Raw genomic sequence first — 25,827 nt, 5'->3', positions numbered from 1 at the left:
TTTCAAGAGAGGTGTAGTAAAGTCTTTACCTGGGGATTCCTTGTGCCTTGATGGGGGGCGCCCCCAGTGAGATCCTGCTCGCCTTGTCCACTAGGGGGTGTTATGGGTCATGGGCTCACTTCCTTAGTCTTGGGCAGAAGGGACACATTCCTTGGATTCGTTACAGTAATTAATGATCAAGTAGCCTCGTCTTCAAGGATCGGGAGTTGATTCTTCTTTGAATTGCTCACATTTTGTAAATATTGTATTCAGGAAACTCTCAACTCTGGTGTGAATTTGTACAGATTTCACCACTGATATGCTAAAGATGATCTTGTTGTCCTTAGTTCTTCGTCAATGCTGTCCTTTCACGGTTTCAAAACCAGTGGTTCTATATGGTGAATGTCTCCCTTGTGAAGGGAACATTTCCTTACCTTTTGACTGTTGGATATGTGGCTCCACTTTTTTTTTTTTAAATGACCTCCTGGTTTCCTGAGTTTGAACTTGAGAACGTTTATTTCCCTACCTGTTTTAGCGATGTTTTTAGAACAAGTGGACACTTGAACAACTTTAAAATCTATGCTACTTTTCAATCATGGTTCAGGGCTGGTTGCAGCACAGAGACAGTGTCACTCTGTGTTGCACAATGTATAATGCGTGCCGGATGATGGGTCTCCTGTCTACTTGTATTATTGGATCTCTATGGCATTCAACATTATAAGTAATGGACTATGGATACTGCTAAGAATTGCTTGTGTACTCTCTTCCTTCTCCTTTCTGGGTGGCTGTTACCAGTTTGTTAGATTGGGAGACAGTGAGTCAGTTCCCTTTTCTCTTATTTTTGGTGTACCCCATGGGTCAATCGTGTCACCAATGTTATTCATTATCTACATGGGACCACCAGGTGATCTAGTACCGGGGATGTAGTTCCCCATCAATTAGTACACAGATGATAGATAACCAGTTTGCCCTTCATAATAGTCTTATAGTCTTGTCAGCACATTTAATCTCTAGCAGGTTTCCCATCAGAGGATCATACAATGGATGGCTCTTTACTTCATGAAAACTTAACACGTTCAAGACAGAACACAGCAACTCCTTTTACATCTTGTTTAAATATTCTGCATCCTTCTGATACATATTATTTGTTTTCCTCTTCTTTCAAATCACTGAGTTTTTTGTTGTTGATTCTTCTGTGTTCTTAACTCAGCACATTAAATCTTTATCAACATCCTCAAATGGGCTATTCCGCCTTTTCCTGCTTCCAATGTCTTTCGGCTTTTGGTACAATTGGTTATATGCAGGATTGACTCTATTAATACTGTTTATGCATGTCTTCCTTAATCCTTTGTTGCTCCCCTGAAAGTGGTCTTCCATGCTTCAACGAGACTGGTATGCAGAACCAGGAAATGTAACGTATTTCACCTATACTAAAGAAGTGACATTGGTTCCGCCTTTAGACTTTGACAAGGGTAGGCAAGCTATGGCTGATTGGAGTTTTAATTAAAAAATCTAGCAAAAGTTCCTGTACTTCGCACATGTTCTGTAGACAGACATGATAACACTCCTCAATTGTTGACAATCACGGAGCAGACGTGGAGGGGAGAATTGGTGTGCTGCAGCATGATGGGACCTTCTGTGCATACTCCCCACCTGTCACCTCTCCTTGGCATGGTGCTGTATGTTGCAGTGCATTGTGGTGCAGATAGCTCAGAAACGGTGCATCCTAGGGACTTGAAACCTGGTTTATGAGGTCCCTTAGGGATCTTCAGGTTTTGTTCCTTGCGTCCAGATGCTTGAAATGAGCTTTGCCTGGTCCTTCAACGACTAGAATGATGTTTTTCGCCACTTCCAGGCAATCGTCTCGTGTGCAGGGGCTGAAATCCAGGGAACGGGGGAAATCCAGGGGGGTTCCACATGTAATGTAGCCAGTGACATCCGGAGGGTCCTAATAGGTAACTGCAAAATGTGATGCAGATTTGTGGAATGTTGTGGAATTGTGTGAGGAACAAACAAACTGATTTTCCGTTTTATATATCAAGATTTATTTACTAGCAGAAAAGCACCCATACTTCGCACTGGTTCTGTAGACAGACATGATAACACTCTCAGCAATCATGGAGCAGACGTGGAGGGGAGAATTTGTGTGCTGCAGCATAATAAGACATCATGTGCGCTCTCCCCACCTGTCGCCTCACTGTGACACAGTGCAGTATGTTGCAGTGCATTGCGATGCAGATATCTCGGAAATGGTGCATTCCAAGGGCCTTGAAACGTGGTTTAGGGACCTTCAAGTTTTGTTTCTGGCGTTGAGACGGTTAAAATAAGCTTCTACGACCACCTTGATGTTTCCCTGCTCCCAGGCAACTGTCTCATGTGTGCAGGGGCTGAAATCTGGGGAACAGGGTGGGGTATCCGCATGTAATATAGCCAGTGTGCTCTGGGGGGTCCTAACAGGCAACTGTGCAACATTTGGTGCAGACTGGTGGGACAGTGTGGAATTGTATGAGAAACAAACAAAAAAATCAGCTTTTCAATTATATATAGAGAGAGAGAGATGAAGAGCCAAAGGTTGCTGACACCTAGACTATAATTAACTTCAAGACCAATGTCGTATTCAGAAGGTGTTTCATTCAAATAAATCTGAGTAAGTTTGCAGGAACACATATAGAACAGGAAACATTTCTGTGTAAACCTACTCAAATGCAAGAAGTCCTCTACAGCACTTTGAAGTGCTAAGTTTCTGTAAAAATATTACTTTTTAGAACAAGCCTCTGATTGCTGCTCTGCTCTAAATGTCATCATTGTATGGGCCCTGGTTTTCTAGTGGTTGGTGCTGATTTATTGAACATTTGATATTGACTGTTTTTTGTGTGTACATTTTAGGATACAAATGTTGGACCTGTTATTCCTTCTTTCTAAAGCAGTCTGCTACCTTGTATTATGTGGCATTCATGCAATGTGGACATTTTAATTAAAACAAAACATAAAACTGTTTAGTTAATTGAAAGCCTAGGATGATGGGCAGCGTAAGTGATGTAAACACAGATGTAATTTTTCTGCATATGCTTTGATCACACTCCAAGTTGCTTAATAGAAATAGATCTATTATTGAAGTAATCAATACATTTAACACATTTGCGTGCAAATTATGACATGTTATATTTAGAAGAGTTCATTGTAGCACTATAGGCTGCCAGATTCTCAAAGTTAGAAGTATAATTTTATCTGGATGAATTTATGATTGACAGTGGTAGCCTTTTTCGCCAGAGGGATACCTAATCAAGTTAAACTTGCAATGTACAAGAAGCAGGATTGACTCTGAGGAGGGCCAATGCAGCCCTTCATCCTGCTCACGCTGATTCATTGAGTAACTTTACATTCGGTAATAATGTTATGGAGCACTGTATGAAATATAATTATTTTATGATTTGTAGCTTGTTGGGCTCTGTATGATGTATTATGATTTATCATTGCCTTGTTTAGAAACAAACATCTTGACCTTTTTTATGCAGAACAAAAAACGGATGTTTACAGGCTTCGTGTCCCATGGTCCCTTGAAGATTCAATGACATTGTCAAGGTACTCGTTTTAGAGCTACTTTTATTGACATGAATTTCAAAGTTTTCAGTGTAAAAAATAACATTTAAAGAGTTCAGAGACAGGGGATCATATATGTAAAAAATCGACTCTACAAGCTGTTTATTGTCAATTTCAGAATATGGTGCAGTTTGGTTTTATTTTGTTAAAAACATTTTGTTTTTGAATTTCTAAAATTAACTTGGTTATTTTTATCTGTGATAATGTATTGAAGCCGTACAACACTTGTTTTTTGTTGAGTGATCCATTAGTATGCCTCCTTGTGCATTGGGAGTCCGTGTTAGACCAGGGGCAAGAAATGGCAGATGTGGGCATCACATAATTTAGTAAGCCCAAGTGGTAATGTACCTGCACTAGATGAAAATGGAGTATCTGCCGCTAGGACATTGTTATGCTAGGGTTTAATTGTACGCACTTCCGTTGGGAGGGGTGCATTTTGTCTGGAAAAATACAAACAGTTCCAGCACAGTTATAGAGAAATCCCAAGTTTCATTCATGGAAAAGAATAGCAGACCAGTTCAAGAAAACAAATGGAGAAACAACGTCTCTATTAAAGAGTAGAATTGAGAGGCAGGGCAAAATCAAAAAAAAGGAAAGGAGTTCACCTACACTCTGCCCCACAGGTGGCCCCATGTGTAGGGTTATACAGGACTGCCCAGTGACATACTGTAAACTTCATTGACTATTGTGCTGGTATCAGTCTTCGGGGTAGAGCTACTACCATGATGGGAATGCCATTTCTCCAGCACTGTATCTTTCGTAGATTCAACTGCTGTTGAATAGTCTGTGAGGCTGGGAATCCTTGTTATTTAATAATGCAGTTTCCATTGTAAATAACAGTACAACTGCACGCACTTAAGTGCTATTTTAGCCTCATTTTGGGCCATTTGCAAATAGGTACCCTTTCCCTTAGCTCCACGCCCAGAGGCCATTTTCAGATTCTTTACCGCATGTTCAGAGTTGGGCGTCTCACTTTCTTTGAAGTTTTAAAACGCATCTTTCAAGCTAGAACAACTAGACTCAACTTTTTTAAAGATGAAGATAGATTCTTTCACATTGTGGTAGTTTGGGAGCGTTACACTCAGTACGAACTCCCCAGGGGATGCATAGGTTTTTTTATCTGGTGTTCCCACAAGGTAAAAGTTCAGAGTTTTTTTTCTCCAGGTCACATAACCATGACTGATCCAAAGCTTAGAAAGCCTGTTAAGATATTTTTACCTGCAAGTTAAGAAACATTTGTGCACTAACAACCATGGGGAGTTTCTTCACTGCCCTAACCATAAAATGAATGTCTGTTCCACCTGCCAGTCTTTCTCCAGCAAGACTATGAAGAGACAAGCATAGAAAACTGTCCACATGGCTGGATGAGGGCATGATTGCCTATGATTGTGCTTTAGCCAGGAGTGCATGCTAGCGGACCACTAGGGAAGTGTATTTCTTCCAAAAGAGCAAGATCCCATGTACAGTCCTCCAGGGATAAGAGTGAGATGGATGGGGGCGCTGTGTAGCAGCCATTAAGATGGCAGCTCTCCTTTAAGCTCTATGTGGAGCGGGCGGTATAACAAGGATATTGCATCAGCAACAGGACCTGGCTACCAAAGTGCTGCTTACCCTTTTAATCCAGCTCCCGTCTCCACCAGACGTCAGGAACTATAGTTGGAGAGCGATCGCCCTGCGGCCGTGACCGGGGGTCCTGCTGGGAGACGCAGCGAGCGAAAGAGAAGCAGGAGTGTTTCTCCCCGCTGGAGCATTTGCACTATTAGTCCGCCTGCCCAAACACTTGCACGGACAAGGCTGGCCCTGAGGGACAGACACTCAACATCGGGTGACCAGCCTGTGGCGGTGATACTATCAGCTGGCCCGGGTCGTGGGCTGTGGCGGACGCAGCATCTCACCCCCCCACCCTACGGAGTGCCGCTACTGTGCCCTGCAGCTTGCCCCTGCCGAGCACACTTGCACTGTGCTGTGTTGACTGGGCACCATGTGGAGGAGACGAACAACCTGGCGGTGAATGTGAGTGCAGTGATTGTGGAGCGGTGGTGGGGGCATTGAGTGTGAAGGTCAGCCAACGTTCACGGAGGACGGGCCAGATACATGCTCCAGTTTGTGCTGGGGCATCTGAGCGTTCTGTGAGGCAGGTGTAAACACTGTTCAGCACTACAGAGGGAAACACACACAGGGTGACGCCTGTTGCATTCCTTGGCTCATAAACTGTTTTCTTGTATATAGAGGGCCACCACAGGTGAAGAGTTTGAGCTGTAGAAGTGTTCACATAACAGCACTTGGAGAAATTGTCTGGAGGCTCTGGGGACCCAGTGTGGAGAGTCTACTCAGACACCACCCCCCTTGTGTGTTATAGGGGAGTATTGAACTCTGCAAACACAACTGCACATGCGTTGTTAAAGTGCATATCCCAGACAGAAACAGATGTGTGCAACTTGAAACTGGACTCATAGGATACTAGCTGGGGCCTGCGGGTTGGCTGCGCAGTGCTGGAAACCTCGCTGCAGACACCATTGGCAGACTGACAGTGCTGACACAACTGCCCACTGACCTTGCTGACAACAGAGGTCTTGATAGGACTCGGGATTACGGCAACTAATCTTGCATAATGACGAAGGGGACTGGAGGCAAGAAGGGCCGGAATATGGACCGCTTTACAACGGTAGCTTCTAAAACTTTAGAAATGGCAGCCACAGCTTCCACCGCATTCTCACCTACCGACTCTCAAGCAGCGCCTGAACCGCTGAGCATGCAGCAAATACTGTTTGGGTGAGGTGGTTGGAGCTTTGGGAGCTTTGGGAACTGTGGGTCTCTGCAGTATTTAGATCATTTCTTCAGGTGCTTGCTTTGAAGTGGTCAGATTGCTACATGCCGCCTGTATGTGGGATTTCAAATCGACAGAGCTCCTGCAGTCCAAGTTCTAAGCATGCATTTTCTGTTGTGTTTGAACCCCTTTTGTTATACTTTGGCGCTGGCTTGGGTGATATCGCGTTTTCTAATGTCCGGTTTGTTAGTTTTAAATAAGATTCCACGGGGTCTCGCAGTGATCTGCTAGATTTAGCGATCACTGCGAGACTGTCCGAGGAGAAACAACCCAACCAGGCACGGATGCCATCCAGCCCACCTACTTACCACAAATCGCCACACAAGGGCCAGCATAAACCGCTCCCGGCCAACATGCATGCCCACGCAGTCAGGACCAAGGCAACGGCCATCTCATTCCAGCTGTCACACATCGGGGTCTGAGTGACCCGCGCACCTCTTCTTTGCGCCCGGTGAAACAAACCAACAAGGTGCCTATCAAAGTTGTGACGCTTTGCCACAATATCCAACGTTTTTCAGCCCCTTACTTCTCTCGGTGGCGGTTACCCTGGAGGTTGGGCTCAACAACATCAAAGGTATCAACAACTTGGCCTTTGCCTACAACTCCCAGGAAACCTAATTTTACGTGTAGTTCCGACTATGCAGAACGTGAGCTCTGACGGGCTTACGGCGCTCTGCCTCCTTAGTATATTAGGCACTGCAGCGGTAAGGACGCTGCTTCTGAATAAAGTTGCAACCGGCATCCGAAGTTTCATTTTCTGTGCCTTCCAGCCTTCCCGTGTATCCATCCTGAGAATTCTCAAATACTTGTGACTTCCTGTGTACCGGACCCTTGCCTGCTCTACGGTTTGCTTGTTTCCTAATTCTGAACTGTTTCTGCCTACCTGTGTACCGGACTTTTGCCTGCTCTACGGTTTGCTTGTTTCCTAATTCTGAACTGCTTCTGCCTACCTGTGTACCAGACTTTTGCCTGTCCTACGGATTTTGCTGCCTGTTTACTGGATTGCCTTCCTTCTGTCCTAATTTATTTACCACCGCCTTTCTTCCCAGTTGACTTCAAGTACTGTGTACTGTACCATTCCAGTGTTCTTTTGTGGATTCCGTATCCATTCCGAGGTTTTGGAATTGCCTCCTCAAATGCATGCAAGGACGCTTTGCTGATTAAACACAAAACTCTTTTTCTGAAAGTGCACACAGGGACGCCTTGCTGAATATTGTGCACCTACCCGTATCTAGTGCGCCCCTCGTGCCGCCCGGGTATAGCTTCCCTACTAACCTTCCTGTTTATTGTTTTGTACCTCCGTTGTTCTAGTTTAGGTTATTTCACCTCCTGTTCAATTCCTTCTGGGAAATTCCAATTCTGTTCCTTTTCAATGATAAGGGGAGGGGGTGACCCAGCTGGGTCCGTGGCAGTGTGTTCTCCCCGCTCTTTTGGGTGATCAGTCTCTCAGTTGGTAATTCAGTACAGCTGAGGGCCATATCATCAAAAAGAGCTTATTCCCTCAACAGAGAGGAGGCTCAGGTGGAGGCTCCATCTCGAGCTCTTCAATCAACATCCAGTACTTCCTTCCTGGTCGCTTGCCTGAAGCACTCGCCGGCCGGTGAGTAACACCAGCGCCACGTACCTTGATCATAAGCAGGGCGGCCACTTGGGCCTCTCCCTTGGCTTTTTGCATTACAACAGCATTACTGTTTCGATGCCGGCTCTTGATCTAATGCAGCTTTCGGACCGGCGGTTCTCAGGAACCTATTTGCTTAAGGAGGGTCTCCTCTCCACCCTGGGGCTACAATCAGTTGTAATCGCCCATACAGTATGGGGGAAAGGGGACGGGACGTAAGAGTAATTATAATTTACTCACCGTAGTGACTAACGTACTTAGTCCATAGTCCCCTTTCCTCCATACGTCCCACAAACCTCCCCCCTAATAATACTGGTGTCATTAGGCAATGTTAAATCTATTGTCGACGCGTCAATAGGGACTGAGGTGTGGCGCTGGAGGGCGGCGTCAGGGCAGCGCATGCTCCCTAGGCCGCACGCATCTCTAAATTTGAAGGGGAAGAAGGTTTTTTCTGGTGAAAGAGGTTGGGACGCCCATACAATATGGAGGAAAGGGGACTATGGACTAAGTATGTTAGTCACTACGGTGAGTAACTTATAATATTGCATGCCAAAACAAGCTCCATGCAATTAAGTTGTTACATCGATGGCAGTACGATCCGGTTTGCCTTTCCAAAATGTTCCTGGTGGTGAGCCCCCTCTGTTGGCATGAATGTGGGGCGCGGGCGGACTATTGGCACATGTGATGGGGTTGTGAGAGGGTGCAGATTTTCTGGGAGGAAGTGCTTGGATGGATCAAGGAGCTGGATGGGGTGCCCCGTGGGAAAGCGCCAATATTTTTTGGGCAGGGAGAAGGAATAGAATAGCCTATCACATTTGGCATATTGTTTGCTACTGACGGGAAGGGCATGTCTAGCAAAGCACTGGAAGAGGGTGTTGCACCCGGGTAGGAAGGAATGGATAAACATTGCAAAGAATATTTATGTGATTGAAAGAATTACGGCGGCCATCCACGGCGGCGGGCGGACATTGAAGTGGAATGGAGCGAATTTCAGGCTAGATACATATCGCCTGAGGTGTTGGAGTCTGGGGGAAGGGCATACTGGGGGACCGGTTGGATTGATGTGGAGGTGATGGAAGTGCTTCAATCTCAGAATGTGCAGAGGTCGAGGGAAACTGGGTGGAGGGAAGTCAGTCGATGGAAAGTTGACGTACAGGCCAGGTTTGAACAGCTCAAGATGTCGGTGGATTTAGTCAGGTCAGGTGGTGATGGTCGCTCATACCAGGAGGGCAGGGGAAGTGGGTTGGGGGTATTGGGGTAATTGTGGGTATTGATCAAACTGGCCTGTGTCATGTGTTTCACTGTGGGATTGTATTGATGCGTTTGCCTCATTTTACTATGTGACACTGAAAAAACAACTAAAATTGAATTAAAAAAAAAGTAAAATCTTCAAACCTTTGAAATACCAACGTTAAGGCACAAGCACTCGACACAAATCAACTATTTCTCTAAGAGATTTGACTATGAATTAAACCTCACTACTAAATAACAAAACTAGTGCTTAATATTCAATAGCTCACATCTATTCTATAGTGAAATTGAGGGTTCTGAAGTAATGAGTTTAAGTAAATGTTGCATTTTTACACAGTAGAGAAATTGTTGATTTCGACAGAATGTGTGTACTTTACATTTGCCAAAATGTTAGGTCCTCTGCTGAGAACTAACATAGCTAAACAACCTATTGCCTGCGAAGGTGCCCACGCTGGAGAGTCTACAATCCCATTTCAAGTCTCTATGCTTTTCAAGTGAAGACAATTCCATTTGCATATTAGTCTTTTCCCACCCACAAGGACATTCCACCACTGAAATACTAAGCAATTCTCCTCTGAACAAGAGTGCCACCAGCAGCCCCAGACATGTGTTTATGCCTTATTGGGCAATATCATTGAGGTGTAATGTGCTTATGTTTCTCTAGACACACAAAGATAGGGATCTACGTCCAGGTTACCCTGATGAAAAATGTGCAAACAAGTGAGAGCTTCTCTACTGAGAAGGAGCATGGCCAGATAACCTGCTCTCCGCAAATGTGCCTACTCAAGAGATCTGTAATCACACTTTAGCTCAATTGCTTTTTACAGAGAAGAATCAGACATTTGTATATCAGTCTGGTCCCGGAAACAAGGGAAGTCCAGCAGCGAAATGTTAGACAGCTCCTGGAACAAGAGTACGTACCACCTCCAGCCGGCCCCAGATGCCCAACAAGGCTCAAATACATGTCCTTGATTGATTTTGGTATCTTTATTCAGAGGAGAATTGCATTTTGTGGGAGGACCAGACTGAAATGGAAATATATATATCCACTGTGGTAAGGCAGAGTGGGCTAAAGCGTGATCGCAGACCCTCCCAAGTGGGCACCTTTGCACAGAACAGGTTCAGTGTTCATCCGTAAAGGTGCTCTTACATTTCTGTATGGTTCTACCCTACATGTTGAAATTATTCAATTTTTCTAGACTGGCATTTTTATAGGTAACCTTAACTTATTGTAAAGAAATGTAATTTCTTCAACAAATATTTATGACTAGTGCATTGAATGTGTAACCGGCTCATGCCTCTGCAGTACAGTTTCCCATTGGGGTAGTCTGCGGCTTGATTGTTTTTGGCCCATGGAGTACTGCTTCAGGAAACCTGTTGTCCTGTCTTGCTCCCTCACGTCAACAGTTTGCCTTGGGTATTCCCAGTGTTCCAGATAGGATTTTGGCGTGAGAGTATTTTACTCCCAAGTTTTATAATTGGAGAGTAAATCTAATTTCAAGAGAGTAAAAATGAGTTTCCTCCTTTGCAAGTGAGTAAAAAAGTGTCTGACAATGTCCAATTTGTGCGTAAAATTAAAACTGTGTTCGAAAACATTAGTGACAAAGAACTTGTCGATGTGTACTACCCAGCTTCATCTTCATTATACTTGGACACCAAAACTCTGTTAAGAACTACTACAGATGCCAGATACTTACATAATAAATCAAGCCCATCACTCTGCCAGCATAATCTCTCTGCCTCTCTGGCCTACTGTTGCTGCCTGGCACTACCTATTTGACAACCACTCCATGATTTTGTTCCATCTCTCCCTACCTTTGTTTCTCCGTTTCCCCCGTCTCTCACTTTCTGGTGTTCTGTCTCTCACCTTAAGTGTTGCTATGCCACATTTTGAGGTATGTTGCTCTGTTACCCTGCCTCTCTCATCTCTGCATTCTATTATTGCTGTTTCCCTCCAACATTGTGCTATATCAGTTGACATAACTCCTCTTCCTCTATTATGTCATTACTCTGGCTATATCACTTTTTTCATTTTCTCTGTTGTGGTTGCTACTCCTTTTCATTATCTTTCTTGCACTGCCTCTTATGCTATTGGCCTGCCTTTCTAGTCTGGACTTTATATCTTCAGCTCTCCTGTCTGCTGTTGATCTGTGTTTTATTATTTTACTGTCTCTACATGTCTCTTTTGCTCAGCTTCTATCCCTCACTCCTTTTGTGTGTGTGTCCTATTTACCTCTGTTTCCCTTCTCACTTTCATTGTTGCTCTCTTATGTAGCTCATTGGTCTCTCTTGCTGTTGCTCAGATTCCTGTTTTGGATTGTCTAATGCGTTCTCTTTTCTCTCGGCCTACCGGCCCCACCCCACACTTTGTTCTCCTGTATTGCTTAGGTTCAGAGTTGCTCTTCCTCTCCTTTTTGTCTTTTGACATACCTCCAATAAATATTCATAAAGCTGAAAATGCTTTTACCATTTACAAATCTAGTACAGCTTTACCATTGGGTGCTCCTTTTTAAATCTGTGCAAACTTTTGGCCATTAGACTTTGAATGATAGAGTTAGGGCTTTGTCTCACCAGACACAGCACCTGCTTGAACGCAGATGTTTTACCAGCACTGTATGCAATTACAAATATAAGAGCCCAGATGATATGTGTGTTGTGAGCCATTACTGGTATAGCAGCCCTCATAGGATGTGCTTTTTCTGAGCCATTACAGATATAGCAGCCTGATGAGATATGTGTGTGCTGAACCATTACAGGTATAGCAGCCCTGATGAAATATGTGTTCTGAATCACTGAACATTTAGTAGTCGTTTTGTTCAGCCAAAAGCTAAGTCAGCTTTGTTACAATTGTATGTTACCTGCATCTTAAACACATACCTCTGATGCAGACGCATTAACACACCTCTGCAGCAGGGCTATTGACTCACTGAAAGCTACCTTTCCCAACAGGCTGTTGGCTCAGAAAGGCACATATGTTTTGGGCACTGGCAGTTCCATGTGAGGCTTGCCTGAAATAACTGCCTTGTCAAAAGCTCTCAGCCTGTTTGGACTATCCTACACTTGTGAGGAGATTCATAATGAGGCTTTGAAATGTGCTAGATGTTTGCCAGTGGCACTCAGTAATCAGACATGGGAGAAGCAGAAGATTTGAAAAGCACAATACTGAGTAGGAGGGATTGAAGTATATGACAGCAGTGCCATCTTCTTCCACTGTCCGCCAGTGTGCATCACACTAGCTCAGGAGGATGGTGGAAAGGATCTATGTGAAAATGCCAAATTATTTACTGTGAGGTTGAATGTTGAGAATCTTGCATGTAAAGCAACACATTTTCTGTATTTCTAATGCAGGGGGACACCCACCACAGCCCTCACTAACATCCTCTCACTTTATTAAATACCCCTAGCCAATCCCCCAACCCCCAATCCCCATCTCATTATTTGGGGGAAATTAGTTGTTTTACATGCAAGGTGGTCTACATCAGAGTAATGGGATTCAGTATTTTGGAGTGATAATAGTGGAAAGAGCTCAGACACTGTTCTTGCTCTGTACTTTAGCTCGCTGCAGAAAATGCCAACACATGTTCATACTTTGTCATTATAGCAGCTCTGTTAAGAAATGCAAGTACTGTCCCAAAACATAGCACTCCTGTTAAGAAATCTGGGCATGATGTGAATAATTGACATTGTGCCATGATATGCGTATAGCAGCTCTGCTGATAAATTAGGCTACTTTGTCTGAATACATAGCAGTCCTATTGAGAGGTACCGGTACAATCTGTGCCAATAAAAATATATACAGCACTGCTTCCACCTGCATCCATTATACCCCTGCTTTACTAACCCACCCACAACCGCCCCACCCATTTTTATCACTTACCCACCTCCACATATAGTTTTATTAGAAATTATGACATTTTTATGTTATTTGGGTTTCACTGAAAATGTTTATGTATTTTTCGTTAACACTGCATACCGAAAAATAAATCGACCATGAATCATCCCAGTTGCTTCTTTGAAGGAACTGTGTTGATTGCTAAAGCAAAGAGTGATTTTGAAAGCTTCTGCTGCCCAGGCTGTCACTAGTAAGCTCCATGATTTATGGGTGTGCTGCCGTAAATAGCCCGTGCAAGCTGTACACTAGGAAGAATTAAAAGGGCTGTATTTACAAGATTTATGCGTGTAAAAAGGCCTGATGCGCACCTTATCTATAGGGCTGGGTATTCCTTTTGACTACCTATCTCTCTCTGAATTGGTTATGTCGGATTTAGTTATTTTCGCAACTCCCTGAAATCGAGAAAAATCTAATTTTGTAAAACTTATTTTGGCTTTTCTTAGTGGGATCTTCAACCTCCGTATTCCTCTTTTGCTACCACTTCTCCCTTTTTTCCCTTTTTCTGCCCCTAACTTCACTTACCGTTCCAAACCAACAATATACCTGTAGAGCCAAGGATGCTCAACTGCTGAAAGAAGTGTTGCAAGGAGGCAGTAAATGGGGGATTCCTTTGCGCCCATCCTATGCTCCCAGTCCTTGGTTTATGGTAGCAGGAATGGATATTTATTGAACCCACTAACTCACACATCCACCTGGTGGGAAGATTGTGTCCTTTACAGTTTCAGAAACACATTTTGCCTCCACTGGTTTCTCATACAAGCAGCCCTTGCAGAGGACCCCATCTGGAACCCATGGCAGGTCTTACAGGTGCTGTCAATCCCGCTAGTGAGATGAGAAAGGTGCTTAACTTTTCCACAAAAGGCTATAGTCTTCCCTGTGTTAAGCAGGGAGAAACCATACAGTTCTGTAATTACTGTTCCCGACTTCCAAATAGCAGACGGACTCAGAGTCCTTCACCGCCACTGACCAGAGGCTAATTAATCACAATTTCCAACAGGGGGAGAAGAGGGAATAACAAATCACACTGGTTATTCTTTGGCTTTGCCAATCGGAGACCGTAGTGGAAAATCACATTAATCGGCAGTGTTATAAAAGAGCCCAGGGCTCTGAAGTGTGGGTGGTAGTCCAAAGCAGAAATTGGGGAGCTGAAGGTGTATCATCTGGAGAGCAGGAGTCAGGACGAAGAGACAATAAGTAGAAAAACTAGGCCTGGGAAAGCCCAGTTGAGGTACCTAGGTTATTCAGGTAAGTGGTTGTAACAGGGTATGACCCAGACCTGGAGACATATCAAGAAGAAGCTGGAGAACTGGCCCGGGGAGGGAGGGGAGGATATCCCAGACAGAGGGTTAGAATATCTAACCACTGTAGGAACAAGCAGCCAAGGAGGGCAACCTGTGGCTGGTGGGCAATAATATCATAGCCTGACAAAAACCTTAAGCAAAGTGGAAGAAATACTTGCTTGTAGGAATGCATTACAAGACATGTTTTACTGGCCCAGGAGTGTGTCCCATGCTAGAGGGCGAGAATATCTAAGCGTGACCGGCATCCTAAGCAAAGTGTGGGGGGAGAAGTACTTGCTGGTAGACTAGTGTTCAGATGCAAGCAAGTCCCTGTATCCCTAGAGATCACTATTGCCAAGGAACAAGCAGTATGCTATATCTCAAGACCCCTGAGACTGTATCTTAGATTTAAGGATTCATAGGAAAAAATCTCAATACAAGCATACTCCATGGTAACGTATGATATGTTCACCCTAAATTACCGACAGTAATCCAGACGTGGACCCTTGCTCACTGTGCTTAGCGAGGCTTAGCTTCACCTTACTGATGAGGCCCGACTAGGCCGAAACATGTGCCTGGGGTTGCTGATGGTACTCTTGTTCAGAAGAGGACTGCGAGTGACTAGGTGGGTGGGACCAGACTGATATGCAAATTGTTATTTCTCCTCTTTGAAAGGTACAGTGAGCTAAAACGGGATTGTAGACCCTCCTGGTCTATGGGAATGTGCCCACTCAGGTCATTTGGCCGTGTTTTTTTTCACTCCCAGACCTTTTTGTATGATCATGTGTGCCTGAACTTTGTTGATCTATTTGATGAGTAAGTCTAGTACAGTGTAGGGTGATGTATGTCTGCGCCCCATCCCCTGTTCCATCCCCCTCCTGTTCACACCTTTCCTGCCCTAGTGTTTTGCCTTCTCTGCTGTCTATCCCCCATGTATTTCTCTTTTACCCCTCGCCCCGGATGCTGTTTATACATGATATAATGGAGGTAATTACGAGGTGGGCGGTAAGGGATTACCGGCACCGGTAAGGGCACCGGTGCCAGTAATCCCTTACCGCCCTACTACAAGTTCCCTTTGCGGGTCCTCCCTTAACGCCTGGTTTTACCAGCGGTTAAGGACGGGACCCGCAAAGGGACTTTGGAGCTAAAAACGGTACCGCAATTTGCGGTACTGTTATTAGCGCCTTCCCCATTCCCATTGAGCCCTATGGGGGCTCAAATGGGAATGGGGAAGGGCCCTGGTGAATGGGGAATTATTGCCCCCGCCAACCTTGGAATGGGGTGGTAATAGCTCCATTCACCAGGGCGGAGCCGGTAAGGATTTGGAGTCAGCCATGGCGCTAACAGCGCCATGGTTACCTCCAACCTCGTAATGAGGCCCAATATGTGGCTTACTCTTTCATATGGCTCGATAGATAATAGGAACTGTATAAAGTTGCTGTATCTGGTTATGTGATTATGATTGCAATCTACTTTAACAATAAAGAAAATAGATTGGGGGTGTTCAGGGCAGATTAGTACTTCCCTAGTTAGACTCTTGAGACACTGAGTTAATCCAGCGTCATACTGTTTTACTTAGATTATGTTCTCAAGAAGATAACTTTGGATGCGGGTGGAAGAACAACATAGATTAATATACCTTTTTGGAACTTCACATCTACTCAAGTGTGCTCTGCTAATCTTATATCACTCCTAGTATCGATTGTACTGATTGGCCTGTTGGGAAGACACTATTAATGCTGTTAAGAGTATGATTTGCAAAAGAACATACCTTTCTATGTGTTGCACTGACGCTCGCTTTATTTTTTTTCTTCTCTTGTGCACATACATTAGTGAGAATTGTTTTTAAGTATATATTCGTTTGTTTGCCTAAGTTAAAAGACCTCAACAAATTAAACATATCATTTCAGTGATGAATCTTCGACTAGAATTTCTGCTAAACTTCACACCGCAAAGCCTGAAAATGACAGCAGTATTGTAACGCTAAATCTCTATACTTCTCAGGAATGCCAATATGAGGTAAGATAAAAAAAAGATGCACCAGTCTGAATTATTAAAAAATAATGTTTGTCTATTTCTCCTATTCCATTGCTTTAAATTAAGGGCCTAATTAATGAATGGAAGTGTTTTATAATGGCGCAATCCCATAGGAAAACCTTCCATTATTCGGGCCCCAAGTGTTGTACTCATGAAACAGTAGTTCAGACATGTGTAGTCATGTCTGAAGCATTACATTACATACGTATTAAAAAGAACCCTGCTATGCTTATTCTTGCTATTCAAAAATCAATGACTGTTTTTAGGAGCTAGTTGGTATATAGACTTTGCAATTGTAGGTTACTTTTAGTTTTGTCTCCTGTGTGTGCTTCCTTTGCCCTATTCTTAAGGTGGCCTTCTGCTATGAGAGGAAGAGGGCTTTAGCATAGTAACATTGCACGTTTGTAATTTTGTGTGTACTTCAACGGCCTCTCACTTCCCTCAGCAACCTCTGTGGAAACACTAGAACATTTTAAGTGTTATGTTCCATGATATCAGGATTAAGATCTGCCATCTTTTTCATGATTGCATGGAAAGCGAGGAGCAACCCCAGTCTTCTCTCGTAGTAAGCTCTGCCATCTATGTTGCTCGAACTGCTTGGGTTGCACTAGATTTTGGGATGCTGGAGAAGATCCTTCCTGAGCTGGCACCAAAAAAATGACGAGGAAATCCAGTCTTCTGCACCATGCTCCCCTTTTAGCTTCCTGCACTGTGAGTCGCATATTAAAGAGCATATAATCCCTGCCTAGTTTGCCTCCCTTGCCTGTTGGTTTGAGCAGAGAATGGAGAGAGCTGGGATGCTGCACTTATCCTCTGTTGCCGACATAAAGAGTTTATGAAGTAGCACAGTGTCCTCCTCTCACATTGCCCCACCCACTTGCTGTTCCTGGCAAATGATGCACGTCCCTTGCATATTATAACGATATCTAGCACCTATTGAAATTATAGCAATACGTGGCCTGACCTATGACCCAGGTACCTTGCATACCTTGCATATGGTGTCAATGCCTGGCATATTATCTTAGTATCTGGCCATTAAAGGCACTACCTTTCAAATGATCGTCCCGCAGAACACCATCCCCAGGGTGGCGATCAGAGAGTGCCTTCCTTCCCATGGCCACATTCGAAAGGTCCCAGACCAGGTTCCTGGGGGAAATCCCATTGGATTCTCCACAACCCGCTCTGTGGTATAGATGCAAGCCCACAGATTAATTGCACAAAATGGAGTGCAAGACACAATATTCCAATCAAGTTCAGACCATTGAAAAGGTATACGATCCCAAAGTATCAGAGAGTCCAGGTCCATAAACAAGCCAATGTTCAGTCCTACCACAGTCTCTAGCAGATGCAATGCCCCCAAGAAAACTCATCCAATAGCTGATAGCCAAGTTCTAATTCTAATGAGGACAGTTGAAGATGGAACAGGGAAATAGTGATCCAGAGAAGTCCACAGAACAGAAGTGGGTATGCAGCATGAAGTAAGGCAGAGAACACTGAAAGCAGGACTCAGAAGAAACAGACAGAGAGGACTGCACCCCAAGAGTGAGCAGTATGTCGCTGCAGCTCCAAAATACATGCAGATGGCAACCTGAGGATCAACTTGTTTGAGGAGCAACATGCGCTGCCTCGTTTGCTCCATAAAGGTCTGCACGTCTTGCAACGTGATGCTCTGGGTTATGAGGGAATGTAGTCCTGCTTGCGATGCATATTGCACTTACCCAATGGTGCTGAACATAAGTTCCTTAAATCAGTAAGATGATATGCAAAGATTGGGATGCAGAATAACTCTTACATCAAATAATCGACTCAGTTGGCAAACTCTCATTCGACTGTTTTAATTTCAGTTGTCTAAAACCTGGAGTTACAACAGACATCAACGGACATTCGCTCGAGCTCTCAAGTATTTCACATAAAAAACACAGCTTTATACTAAAGACTTGTCATACGTGACGTTATACTATGTGACAAATAAGAAAAACCTACGGGAAGTTGTGGTTGTCTTAAGGGGAACATCAAAGAATACTTTCTATACCGGAATGGGTTGTGCTTGGGTCTCTACAGTCAGGCGGACAACTTAATACTGCCTCTAGTGCAAGTCATCTTTCACAGTTATTAGATGCACAGTATACCATTGGCTTTCAAACTATAAGGCCCTTTGTTATATGGCCCTCTACAATTGGTTGGTACGCTTTTACCCTTCCGGAACATTCGATTCACTAGCGGCACGTAAGCTCAGACCCCAGGTGCTAGGAGGTGGACTTCACTGTGCATCCTCTCCCAATTAGCCCTACACCTTCACCACTCATGCCTCCTGCCATGTAGATTGCCTTTGAACTTGGCCTTGCACTGTATTCTCGTCTCTGGGAATATAAGGGAGTATGGGCACACTCTTATCACAGTTCTGGTCTGCATGCCCAACTCCTATTTTCATCCTTGGTTCAAGTGACAGGAGACCCTTACTTCAGCTTGGTTTTCAGCATGTAATGGTCTTGAATTAATAAACTTGGCACTTATGGTGTTCTCTCTTTGCAACTTAACAAGGAGCAATTCTGCTTCTCACGTTTGCTACTTTTAAGAACAGATAACTAGTTCTTGGCTGCTCCAGCCTTTGACAACAGGCCAGACAGCCCTTCTTGGTCCTTCATGATTCTTAGCTGCTTTTCTTGCTGCGACATGCACAGCTCTCCATCCTTCTTTCTCTGTGGGTTTGAACTTACTAAGGTTTTGTGGCACCAATGTCCAGACTCTATATAATGGCGGCACTGCCTGCAGTCTATTCACTACGTATAGCCAGCCTTTATGATTACTTAGTCTACTTGCGTTGCTGCTTCTGTACAGTTATTAAACGGCTTGAATTTTCTGCAGGGCTCTTCACCCGTCAATCTTCATTTCACACACTAAAGTTTACTCGATTCCTTATTTCGTCATCAGATTCCATAAGGTCTATACATCTCTGTCAGCTAGTCTTCTCAGTGTGTCACACTTGCTTCTTGTGATGTCACCAGCTTCTCTTCCTTTTGTCTTCATATTCCTTCGAGTACTTCTTACAAGAGATTGTCATCTCTTTGGGTATACATTGTTTTCTTATTGGATACCTTTTCTCGAAGGCTCAGTGTGGAATAGACACAATCACTAGTGGCATACATGGCACAACTTCAGGTTTCCAGCATATAGGCAATGGGGGGCCGACTTACTGCAGCGGCATTCAGCTGCTCCTCTACAGTGCATATACTTGCCTCCCCTCCAAAGATAATGAAACCTCCTGGGTCCTTAAGGCGTGTGCCGTGCAAACCAGCACAGGATCCTTTACTTGACACCTGCAGATGCCTCATCTTGAAGGATATCCTCTAGAGCCAGCTGTTCTCAGAAATGTTCCATCAGGGAGTGTAATGTAGCTCGATGACTGTCACCTCTGGCAATCGGGTCCTCTACTCCGGACATTGCCTCAATTTTCTGAGCACTCAGTATGCTGTTCAGCCAGAAAAACCTCAGAAAGAGTTTTGCTATGCCATTGTGCCCAGGTCCAAACTTTCGGAATTCATGTATGTCAAGCTGTCCATCACTGGCCCCCACAACATTTTGTGTGGTGACTTGTGGGGAATCATGAAGTGGAGCAGTTTAGGTCCTGTCGTTCAATGTATCTCAAGGCACTTCGGGAATGCGTTACTAAGGTGGCATTAGGTCATCCCCAAGTCCTCAGCTCTGTTGCTTCCAAATTCTTAGCAAGTCAAGATGGAGGAACCTAACCCTGATGAGAGGGAGGAGGAGCGGTAGAAAAGGCGGCATAAGAAGACGAAGGGTTTGCACTCTTGCAGTGGGTCACGTAATTAGTCTTTCTCTCCTCCCAAAAGAAAAAAGGAGGCAAAGATCCAGTGCAAGGACTCTTCTGACTCTAGCTGACACGCAAGGCCTAGTTTCCTTCAAAGCACGTTTCTGGAGAAGAGTGGGAGGAGTTTAAGAAGCAAATGTTAGACATCTTTTCTAAGGCCTCCACGGACACCGCTTCAGTCTTGACGTTGACGGCAGGATGGAAGCATGCGATGCATGGACCTCCTGCTAGTGCCTCTCTGGAGGGTATCTATTACCTTGCATTCACCTGCAGTGTATGCTCTATAGCTCTGTTGCCTCAGCTCTGATATCCACCTGCACCGCTTATCAGGTCTTCATCAGTGTTTTGGGCACTAACAGCGGTGAACGTAGCGGGCCCTTTCCGCGGTGCATCATGGCCGCTATCTAGCTATACTCTGGAATCTAAGGCATTGTGGTAACTGTGGTCCTGCTTACTGTGTCTCATTAGGCTCTCTGCCACTCTCTAGGCCTCCTCCGCTGGGTGTTCCTTGTAATGCGGTGTGTACATATCCGCTCCTCTGTATATTCCCTACTGTGTGCCCCAGCCCGCCTCCCACACTCTGCGCATCCTGTGCGGCATTGGGCTGTGCATCCCTCCTCTCTTATCTCTCCCTCCTCCTCCCGGCACCCTTTATGGTGCTTTCCGTCTCCCCTATCTTCTCTAACTGCTACTCTATCTCCTATCATATTTCTCTCACTAAGTTAGGAAGGAAGAGGTTCAAGAGGGACACCCTGGTCTCCAACCCAGGCCTCCCTATCACTGATACCTGCATCAGTGCTTCCTCCAGACAGACTCTTACCAACATCCTCTTTGTCGTTCTCTCTCCAGACCTATGGAACCCTCATATGGTCTCGGTTCTCTCTCCTTTTTCTTCCTCTCCCATTAATGGTGGCACTCGGTGGGAGGTCCTCTTGGCCTCCTTCCACTCCTCCAAGGCCATCATTAATGTCTATCTGAATGGCACGGTCTTGGTCGAGGGCCCTCTGCCCAATCACCTCCTTTTGGATAGTCTCCCAAATCATATCAACTTCCTTCCTTCTCCTGCTGCTCCTACCATCTCCGCTCTTGTTCCTCTGGCACACCCTTCTTCCGACACTTCTCTGGTGCCCTCCTCTTCCTCTCTGGCTACTTTGCCATCTCCTTCTGCTTCCATTGCCCACTCTTGGGGGCCCACCTACCACCGCTGTAGGGCGTACCTCAAGCTTGTACCCCTCCACAGAAATCTTTCAAATGTGGCAACCTGCACCATGTCACTACTCTCAATTCTTGCTCTGCTGTCAAATACTCCTCTGACATCTGCCACCTCCTTGAAGAACTTGACCTGGATGTCGTAGCTCTCACCGAGATATGGTTCACGGCCAGCTCTGTCACAAGTGTTGACACTCCCCTCCCTGATGGCTACAAGATCCTCTTCGATACCCAGAAGCAACCGTGCCGGAGGTGGAGTAGCTCTGATCTTTTCAGAGTGGATCCCTCCTTCTGTCATTCCTACTCGGGCCTACTCCTTCGAGTGCCTGGTCTGCAGGCTCTCTATCTCTTCTGGCCTCTATCTGACTGTGGCAACCATCTACCGGCCACCTGGCCAGGTCACCCCCTTCTAATCAGCATGGCCTGACCTCTCTTCTTGTCTCCTTGCCTCTACCTCTCAACGTCTCCTCCTTGGAGACCTCCACACCCATCTGGATGCTTCTAATCCCTCCTGTGGCCTCTTCTGCAACCTCTGTGACACTCTCTTTCCATTCTACCCTTTGGTCCGTCACACTCTGCCGGACACACCTTGGATGTTCTCATCTCCTTAGACATTCCCCTCTCGAACCCTCTCACCACTCGGTCTGGCCACTTTCTGCTCTCCTCTCACCTGGACCTCTCTGTCCCCCAGGCGATGCCGACCCCAACACTGCCATCTACCTTCTCGGTCATACGGCCAATGAAGCATATGTCAGTGGAGGCATTTGCCGCCAATTTCTCTGTTACTCCTACACCGGCGGCTGATTCACACTCTGGCACAGCCCTCTATTACCTGCATCTTTCTATCTCCAACACTCTGTATGTCCTGGCCCCTGTCATGAGAATCCGTCTGAAGCCTACCTTCAAGTGCAACTCTTGGTATGACTCCGATCTCGCCACCCTGAAACGCAAGTGTTGAGTGGCTGAGAGGAAGTCGAGGGCATTGGATGCATCCTCTGACAAACTAGCCAGCTCCAAAGGCAAAACAGACTCTGTCCTGACCAAGAAGAGATCCTAGATCCAAGCCAGTGTCTCTGCGTACTCTAATAGCCAGGCTAAACACTTTAAAATCTGCAAGGAGCTGGCCAATCCTTCTGCAGTCTCCACCTCTCCTGTTCCCTCCCAGGCCCTCTGTACGGCTTTGGCTTCTCACTTAACCACTATAACTCAGGACATCCTGTCCTCTCTTTCCTCTTCCTCTCCCTCTACCTCTTTTGGCCCAACTATGGCCGCCTCTCCCTCTCTTCCTTCTTTCTCCTTGACTACTCCTGACAAGGTTTCTAGACAACTCCGATCTATGAAAGTGTCATATAAGCAGGTGCTCCCCTGCTCCTCCAGAACCATCAAGGACCACATTGCCAGCCTCGCTCCAGCCTTGGCCGATTTCTGCAATCACTCTTTTGCCACTGGAACTTACCCCTCTCCCCTCAAGCATTCCCTTGTGCACCTCTCCTGAAAAAACCTTCTGCCGATACTTCCTGTCTGGCAAACTACCGCCCAATCTCGATCACATCTTTCCTGGGTACACTCCTGGAAAAGCTGTCCATCTCCCAGCTTACTCTCCGAACTGTATCTGTTGGTTGTCTCCATGACCATCAATCTGGCTTCAGAGCAGCCAAAGGCACGGAAACTGCTCTCCTGAACACCTGTGAAGATCTGCTCACTAATCTCGAATCTAGCATTCCATCTTCCCCATCCTCCTTGATCTTTCCTCTGCTTTCGGCACAGTCAATCATGCCACCCTGCTCAATCGTCTCCATGAGAACCCGGGCATCACGGATCAGGCCCTGGCTTGGTTGACCTGTTACCTCCTGGACCGACCCTCCCAGGTCCAACTTGGGTCATTTCTCTCCACCACCTCTCTCTCCAGATGTGGTGTTCCCCAGGCCCCTAACCTCTCACCCTGGCTCTTCAATGTCTACTTGGCCCCTTTGGCCCACCTTATCTCTACCTTCTCCACTAACTTTCAGTGTTACGCAGATGACTCTCGGCTCTCCTTCAGGCTGCTCTCAGCCTCCTCTCCTGCTCATTTCTGACTGCCTATCCGCGATTCAGGAGTGGTGCGCCTCCAACAATTTCTGCCCTAATGCCAGTAAAACTGAGACCCTTCTCATTGGGACCCCTGCTACCGCTTTCTCTCCCTCACTCTGGCTGCCCTCCTTCGGCCCTCTTCCTTCGCCTTCCTGTGAGGCTAAAAACCTTGGTGTCATCTTCAACTCCACTCTCTCCTCACATCACGGACCTTGCCAAGAAGGTCCACTACCAGCTGCACCTCGCAGAGGTATTCATCCTTTCCTCACTTTCCTCCAGAAGCTCACTGTCTCCAGAACCCTGGTTCTCTCTAGGCTGGACTACTGCAACAGCCTCGTTCTCAATCTGCCTTCCTCTACCCTCCACCCTCTGCAACTAATTCAGAACAGGACTGCAAGGCTCGTCCTTGGCCTCAATCCCAGGGACTGTATCTCTTCAGCCCTGAAATCTCTCCACTGTCTGCAAGGATCAAGTTCAAGACCCTCTGCATCGTCCACAAGGCTTTCTGTGGCCAGTGCCCGCACTACATCCAACTCTCTCTTCCTAAACACCTTCCTTCTCGAGCCCTTCGCTCATCCAACTCCAACTCTGAGGGTCAGATGCTTCGCCAGTCAGAGAGTGGGGCGTAGATCTCTCTCCCCTTCCGCAGGTGCCTCCCTCTGGAATAGGCCCCCTCCCCCTCTCAAACTTGAGCCGGACCACCTGAAGTTCCTGGAAGCAGCTCAAGACCTTCCTCTTCGCTTTTGCTTTCTCTCCCGCTCTCCCTTGCTGACCAACCTGTATGCTGCGCTTACTGGCTGCCTGGCTACTCTGAGTCTCACGGGTACCAGGTTCCCCCTTGGCCAGTAGCCCCTGCACAGCTTGCAGGCCTCCCACACACTAAAGGGCTGTATCTGGAACCCTACAGTCCCCTGCCTTCTTGCACTTACCCAGAGCTGTGTTGCCCTGTCTGCACTTACTCAGAGCATTGCTGCCATGATTGCACTTCCCCCTTCCCTCCCCCTAGCACTTCCCCTCTCCCTCCCCCCTGCACTTTGCATCTCGCACTTACACAATCTGAATGACACAAGGCCTAGTAAGATTGTTTGTTTTGTCCTCGCCTAGAAACACTTATGTACAGGTGTGTTATAAATGACTCATCATATCATAAGGGCCTGCAAACTGAAACAGTATTGCTGTGTAATGCAACTATTGTTGATTTTATCCTGGCTCAGTGGTAATCTACTTGTTCCGTTTTGGGAGTTTACCAGGAGCTCACTAAATGGTTCAAGCCGGCCTCCAGTGACCATTCTTCCCTATCAAGGCATCCCTCATCCCTAGGGATTGAGACAGCACAACCAACCTGAAATTGGCTTTGGCTTCCTCAGCTCTTCCAGCCTAGATCAAGACAGGAAAAAGATTGAAGCGTTTACGAAAAGGTTTTTTGCATCAGGGACCATGGCTCAGAAGGCAGTTCATGCCTCTTGTGCCCTAGCAGAATATATACATGTGGTAAGGGTGGTCATATTTGAGGCCTCCGCGCATAAGCCTAAGGAAGTGATCCGAGACGGATTTCTGGGCATTGTGGTTGACAGGAGGGGAGAGAGCTTGTCAAGGGCTGCAGGCGGCCCTGAATGCTTCAGATTGTGTAGATCAATCCATTAGGACAGCATCTGTTGTGAGGTTTTCCTTTCTCAGCTATCAGGCTTTGCACTGGATATGCAGTCCAAATGATTAGACATGCCTTTTGTATCGAAGGCCGACAAATCTCTATAGAGGTACAATGATTTGAAGATTACGGCTACTTTGATCAGCGTGGTGGAGAAACAGCCTTCCTCTTCTACATCACCCTTTGCTTATAACTGCAGAAATTAAGGTTTTTAAGACTTCACTTTTCCACACAGGAATATTCAGGCTTCATCGGCCAAGCTTTCACAAAGGAGATATGTCTGCCCAGGCAGATGAAGAGGCACATCCAAGGGCCAAACTTTGGCACCACATACTGCTTAGCAACCTCTTTGAGCTTACCTCCTTGCACTCCAGTTCTGTTGTGGGGTCATAAATCAGCCTTTGTGAGGTATAGCAGGCAGTTACCTCTGATACCTGAGTGTTCTAGTTGGTTATTGCATCCCTTTTCTCAACTAGTCTCCTGACCGGCTCCCTTCACTTCCCTTCAGGGATGCAGAACCGGTGCTGGCCTCTCGTTAGTGAAATGGGGCGTGGAAACAGTGCCAGGCCCAGAGTGGGGGACAGGGT

General features: G+C 45.9%; 1 protein-coding gene across 2 annotated transcripts in view; it reads left to right on the top strand.

Moving 5' to 3' along the window:
- Positions 1 to 25,827, top strand: part of PGAP1 (post-GPI attachment to proteins inositol deacylase 1) — a 1,466,013-nt gene that overhangs the window by 924,372 nt on the left and 515,814 nt on the right. For both annotated transcript variants that reach the window (XM_069615724.1, XM_069615725.1), the window contains 2 exons: positions 3,495 to 3,561; positions 16,358 to 16,466. In XM_069615724.1, the coding sequence (XP_069471825.1) occupies positions 3,495 to 3,561; positions 16,358 to 16,466 (176 nt within the window). The remainder of the gene's footprint in view (positions 1 to 3,494; positions 3,562 to 16,357; positions 16,467 to 25,827) is intronic.

This window comes from Ambystoma mexicanum, chromosome 9 (assembly GCF_040938575.1).
Source record: "Ambystoma mexicanum isolate Mex_15411 chromosome 9, UKY_AmexF1_1, whole genome shotgun sequence".
NCBI classification, from domain to species: domain Eukaryota; kingdom Metazoa; phylum Chordata; class Amphibia; order Caudata; family Ambystomatidae; genus Ambystoma; species Ambystoma mexicanum.
This window is presented reverse-complemented; position numbering and strand designations above follow the sequence as displayed.